The sequence below is a fragment of the Dysidea avara genome, chromosome 12, assembly GCF_963678975.1.
Source record: "Dysidea avara chromosome 12, odDysAvar1.4, whole genome shotgun sequence".
Taxonomy (NCBI): domain Eukaryota; kingdom Metazoa; phylum Porifera; class Demospongiae; order Dictyoceratida; family Dysideidae; genus Dysidea; species Dysidea avara.
In genome coordinates this window covers 17,496,424-17,503,086 of record NC_089283.1, presented here as the reverse complement: position 1 = coordinate 17,503,086, position 6,663 = coordinate 17,496,424, and the positions used below count along the sequence as shown (strand labels likewise).

Here is a 6,663-nt window from a genome sequence, read left to right as displayed (position 1 = left end):
CTACGGCTTATTGAACCAACTCAGTATCCACTGCCATTAAAATTATTGGTGTGCATGCTGAAGATGCCAGCAACTAGGTGCTGACATCCATGAGTGGTTAAAGAAAGAAAAAAAATAGAACAGTCATTTACTGTAAGTTGATTAACGTTTGTGGGAATGAGTTCTTTGGAACATCGATAGCATGGACACAGAATGTGAATTGTGCAGGTTCTTTCAGGGTTGGCAATGAGATATCTATAGCCGGTAGGTGTTAGATGTTCAATACACCCTTTTTCTTCCACTCACACACAAAAGGGCTGGAAAGTGAAAAAGCAGTCTGGCTTACATAGGATGATCGATCAGCAGGCACATGCTTCATCTGGCATATGTTCCTGTGATGCGGTGTTATAAATTATTGGAGGTATACTACAAAAAGTCAACCAACTAGCTACATAGTATACTGATATGAAAATTTCATGATTTTTTCATTAGCTACAGCTGGCTAATTTTTGTACACAACAGTTCTGTTATAATTTTGATGCATTGTTTGGTGTTGTAGCTAAAGCAAATAAATAAATTTCTGATCATGATTTGTACATATATAACCCAGACTATAGCTACCTATAGGCATCAAAATCTAGTAGCAAATTTCACTACTAATTTCTGCCACAGTATGCTCACTATTCTGAAGTAGTGATTAAGTTGTAATGTTCCGTAAATTTTGTATAATTTTTCTTCATGAATATGAGTGATTGATCAAACAATTAGATCATTTGCAGGGTTTTTGGGGGCAAGGAATACAATGGTTCAGTTAGTTTTCTGCTACAAATGTATTTGTGTGGTGTTTTATGCCAATTATAAGATTATTTTGCAATATACATGTAGTTACCACAAAGTTACGTATGTTCCCTTTGCAAGAAACAGCCCACCATTACACCACGATGAACATTTTTGTCCATCAGTATTACTACGCTAAAAGTCAGTGAATTTGCATCACAAGGAGCTTATCTCTTTGCTGCACCATTTTGGTGGCTGTCAAGGAGCTGTAACAAAAAATTATATAAGCAGCTATAAATCAACAGTACAATTCCTTGCTTGCATGCACATTGTATTTTTGGGTGGAGTTGACTGGTACAGAGTGTTTGCACTCCACTATGTGCTTGTTGTTTTGCCATCCGTATAAGATGCTAAATGCATGCAACTATTTAGTGGCCTTCTATGGAGGTGACCTTTATTCAGAGGGTCTTGCAAGTAAGGTTGCACTGAGGTCCATGTACTAAGGTATTTATAACAGAAAACAGAAGTTCAAAATGCTTTTGCAAAGCTGAGGTATAAGCATTTGTTAAATTGTGCCATTTTTGGGACTTTTTCAATGGAAAGACACGGAGAAATATTGCCTATTTTGAAGGACAAAATTGCTTATAACTCCACCACCCATGACGGATTTTTAAAAACTTAGTGTTTATGAGATCCCCAGGGAGCACTGCACAAGGCTATACTAAATAAAAATCATTTCAAAGATTCTCCCGGAATCGCTACTTTAAGTAGTGATGTTCCCTAGTCTTTTGTAGTGACACTCACTACATAGTAGTGAATGTCATTACAAAATTATAACATCACTACACAACAAATGAGTGTTGTGGCAGACATTAGTAGTGACATTCACTATTAATATGTACATTTAGTAGTGACTTTCACTAGTTTGTTTTTACTGTGTATACGTAGTTCGTTTTTGGTGGGTACTGTGTAAGCAACAGAAAACTCTGCAGTTAGAAGGTGTTTTAAGGAGGTTACGTTTATTCTACCAGCAGTGCTGCCTATATAGCCACTGTTGTTGGCTCATGCATGGCCAGTTTATCTAGCATATTGTATAAACAGAGGATTATATAATCATAAACTCAGTGATTGATTTACATAGCCTGGTTAGTGGTAACCCTGAGCCAACTTTCACATTTCAATCAAAATCTGAACAAACTAATCTGACATATAACTACTCTTACAATCCATGCATGATTTTCTCCACTAATAGTTGTCCAAATACTAGTATGTGTCAGACCGGTGATAAAGTGGAATCATACGACTTAGGAAATCTTGAAACTGTTGAGTTTGTGTTTCGAGTCACTTCTGTCTTTGCAGTTTATCACTCTAAACATGATGACAAACATGGACAAAACAGAACATCAGAAGTGGAGTTGATATGTGATGAAGATGAAATGAAAGGAAGATTTGAATATGATCATGAGCTTAGTGAACGTCATTACATGTTTAAGCTTTACACTCAATGTGCCTGTCCTGGAAAGTGTACATCTTCACAAACTGAATGTCAAGCTAAGGATTTGTGTAGTTGCGAAATGTCAGATAGATCTGGTACAATTAACCTTCATTCCCTTGATAATGCAACAAGTCCACTAAGAGATGAAGCAAGTCCAACAAACACCTTTCTATACAATCCTTGTTCACCTATCACTAAACCTGACTGTAAGGGTAACTCACTGTGTGAAGAAAAAGGAGATGATCTTGTCGGTTTAGGTATGGCAAATTCTGCAAAATTCGTACAGAATAACAATCAACTTAGCATACAATACACTGGGCCAAATGGCATTATGTCATATGTAAATTTGTTTTGTGACGAGAACCAAAGAAATAAGCCATTCTTTAGAGCAGTTGGCGAAGGAAACATGTATGATCTCTACAGTGTGTGTGCCTGTCCTAATGGTTGCAGTGGTCCACCATCAAATGGAACATGTGACCAAACTGACTCATGTACCTGTAAGAGCACTAGTGATGGTGCAGTGATCAACCTTCATGATCTAGACAATCCATATGCACCACTGACAGCAGAAGACAATGAAGGTTACTTTTACTACTACAATCCTTGCAGTGGAATAAAACTACAGAACACTTCAGGAAAATGTAATGGAGTGGCTGCCTGTCAATATGATCCCTACCATGGTTTGTATTATGATATTGGAAATATTGGCCCCGAAATACATTACAATGCTACCTCAAAGTCTTTTACATTTCATTACACTGGAGGTCAAGAAAATCGTTCTTTTGATGTGAGGATGATATGTGATCCTGATGTTGCTAGTACAATACTTTTGCCAGATGATGATATACCTAAAGGTATTACTATGTATCCTCTTAAGCTAATTTCCAAGTATGCATGCCCACAGTAAGCAAACATTATTTTGTTCTTTTTCATAACTGGACGTTAGATGTAATTGTATGTATGTAGAGTGTCCGTTTTTGCTCGCAATGTACTTATAAATTTAGTTCCATTATATACTGCATAAATGATTTTGGTCATAATTGCTATTGGTTATTACTTTATTACTGTAGTTAGACTACTAATGTATACATGTACACAGCTAATGCTGATAATTTTGCATGAATTTTGCAGCAACCATTATGTGTTGCAATTATAACTATGGCACTGAAAGCTTTGTACAACCAGCTATTGTAGTATGGAACAGATTGATCGATTATACTCTTTACAGTTTACATGGTATGGTTTACAGAGTTTACACATTATAATTTGTGTCACATGACTTTACTAAAATAATATTATACCAAAACCTATTCTAATGTGCTTGGCCACACAAAGTCAAGTAGCCACATGTCTGTGGCTCAGTAAAGTCATCATGTGATCACAAAAGTACTTTTCCCACCAGCATGATTGTGTGTGCCGGTCCTGCAAATAGTTAGGCATGTGGGCACATCAAGACTCATAGTGAGTACAGCCAGGGGGGTCTACTTTCAATTGACATGGTAGATGATCACTGCATGCATGGGGCAGGAGCGGTGGAGAGGGAAGGGCAAGGGGGCTATAGCTCCTGTAAAAGTGATTATGGAGGGGTTTAGCCTCCTTCTAAAATTATCTTTTATATACTGTCATTGAACAATTGTGCTGATTGTGCTACACCAAATAGCTAACTGTACAAATGTTTAGCTAGACAGCTACCTGCAATTCCAGTGCATCAAGATTGATATACCCTAATAGACCAGTCACCCTAATTTAACTGTCAACAAATTTGATATTAGTGGTGACTGCTGAAATCACTTAAATTTCCTAGAGGGAGGGGGCATTCCCCAGAACCCTATATAGGTCCACTAATATAAATGCCTCAAGATTGAGATACTCTAGTAGAGCAGTCACCCTAATACAACAGTCAAGCTAATATTAGTAGTATTACTAAAATCACTCTCAGATTCAATCTCAGAGGACCTAATTTTCAAAATAAGACTTAACAGGGATCTTTAAACATCCCCAAATGCAAGTATCTGTCACTAGGTTCTTCAGATGGTTCTCCAAGTGGTGGTAGCTACACACTTCAGTACTGTTATTCTGACGACATAGAGATTCAGGAATGTAGTGAAGAACGAGATTTAGGCATCACCTTTTCAAGTAATCTCAAATTTTCAAAGCATATCAACCTTTCCATCACGAAGGCAAACAGAATGGTTGGAATAATCAAGCGCACCTTATTTCACCTCACCCCAACAGTATTTCGTATATTGTACATCAGACCCCACTTGGATTATGCATCTATAACCTGGAATCTTTACCTATTGAAGGACATTAGAGCATTAGAAGCAGTACAAAGATGTGCTACCAAGATGGTTCCAGATTTGAGTAGGTTGACGTACGAGGAAAGATTACAAGTTTTAAACTTCCTTTCCCTTTACTACAGGCGAAAATGAATGGACATGATAACTATCTATAAAATTATCAGGGGCTTAGTTGAAGTACCACATTAAGATATTTTTATCATAAGTTGTAACACCACAAGATCTAATGGTTTGAAGTTATATAAGGAAAGGGCCAACACCAACACTAGATTAAAATTTTTCACTAACAGAATAATCAATGACTGGAATACCCTTCCAACTGATATAGTAAACGCTTTGGACACAACTTCTTTTAAGACATTACTAGACATTTATAGAGACAGTAGATTTATAATTATGTAATTTAATTTGTATGGTTATATAAGACTTTGGTCTTTTTCAGAACCATTAATAATAAATAAAAAAAATTTGTGATGTCCCCAGGTTGACACACTAAGCACACTAAGACCCTGGATAAGTCCAGCTACACCTCAAATTATATGTAGCATTATACATAGCAGTTGTCATGGTCTTTCAATCTGTTCTATGTCCTTTTGCAGAGTAAATCACCAGGAGTTATAAGTTATAGCCTCCTGTAGGAGCCACACCATTAAATTTTCCCCACCTTTTAACTGCCAGAAAATGCAGTAATTGCACTTTATATAATGTTGTGATGTAAAGTTATTGCTCTAGTTTAATTTTCGGAGTTGCTTGATGGTAATAAATTTAACTGTTAATTTTTATTTCAAACTATTGAATTGTGACCTGTATTATAGTTTTCCTATGGCATAAATGCTGAGAAGTGGTAGCTTGATCAAATATAAGTGCAATATTATATATTTGTAGATGGAGTAAATGTTTATACATGATCATTTGGGCACATTTTTTAGTTTAAGCATAGTACTAGGTTAGGAACTTTTTAAAATAACTTTTAAGCACCTGAATAGGACGATTTTTGTCAATTTTAGATGAAAATAGCAGCTATTAGCTATATCATAATTATAAAGCTACAATACAGTAGGCTTCTAGTAGCTACATAAGGTACTCAAATTTAATAATTTATATATTTGATTTTTTGAGGTGTGTGAGGTCAATGATATACCACAACAGTGTACAGAAGACGTGTTGAATCGTCTCAGTGACTGTTCTATTAGAGTATATTGATAATTTATGCAACCTTTTACATGCACTGATGGGATGGTCGACATACATATACAAATGTTATTTATAATGTGGCTACATGTGATGAAGTATGCTTAAACTGTGAAGCATTAGCATGTACATAAAATGCATTGATGTACTTTAATAGAACATGTCACTATGAAGATCCAACTTTCTGTCTCTGTTGTGGTTCATTGTGGAAAATAACTATCACAAAATAAATTTGAGTAATTTTTTTGTTTTATTGTAAGCCTATTGTATTGTGCTATAATGATGTAGCTACTATTTCCATCTTGAATTGATAAAAGTTACCCTGTTTATATCTAGTGCTATACTTAAACTCAAAAAATGCCAAATAATCATTGTGTTATTTTATACAGCATGTGTACATGCTTTCTACAATGTATTTTGCCATGATTTTTGAAGTCATGTATATTGCAGTTGTTAATCCAACATTAGCAATACTGTAGTGATGGTACTGTAGTGATGGTGCTGATGATTGCAGTACATTGTGATGCTAAAGCTATCAAGGATTTTTCAATATGTGGTCAAATTGACAGGTGTTCTTGTAACTTAACAGGAGTGGAACAACCTGGAGTGATTGATTTACACAGCCTGGTTAGTGGTAAATGTGAGCCAACTTTTGTAACCCAAGTGGGTACTACAACTATTCTTACAATCCGTGCTTGACTTATTCTGATCATGTTTGCATCAATGCTACCTTACGTATGTCAGACAGCTGATCGAAATGAAATGTATGACTTGGGAGATCTTGACTCTGCTAGCTTTCTCTATCACAACAATTCTCTCCCTGTATTTTATTATGTTACATTATGGTGATGACAGGTCATCGTCAGTGCAGCTGATATGTGATGAATCTGAGGTGAAAGGAAGATTTGAGTACGTTGGTAT

The 6,663-nt window shown here is 35.9% G+C and overlaps 1 protein-coding gene across 1 annotated transcript; it reads left to right on the top strand.

Moving 5' to 3' along the window:
- The first annotated feature begins 1,899 nt into the window (after positions 1-1,899).
- Positions 1,900-3,312, top strand: LOC136240515 (uncharacterized). The gene has a single exon (XM_066031509.1). The coding sequence runs from the start codon at positions 1,989-1,991 to the stop codon at positions 3,156-3,158; it is 1,170 nt and encodes a 389-aa protein (XP_065887581.1). The 5' UTR covers positions 1,900-1,988; the 3' UTR covers positions 3,159-3,312.
- Positions 3,313-6,663: the final 3,351 nt, after the last annotated feature.

What these genes read in the sequence shown, in the direction of transcription:
- LOC136240515 (XM_066031509.1), top strand. Translation starts at nt 1,989, where the DNA reads ATGATTTTCTCCACTAATAGTTGTCCAAATACTAGTATGTGTCAGACC.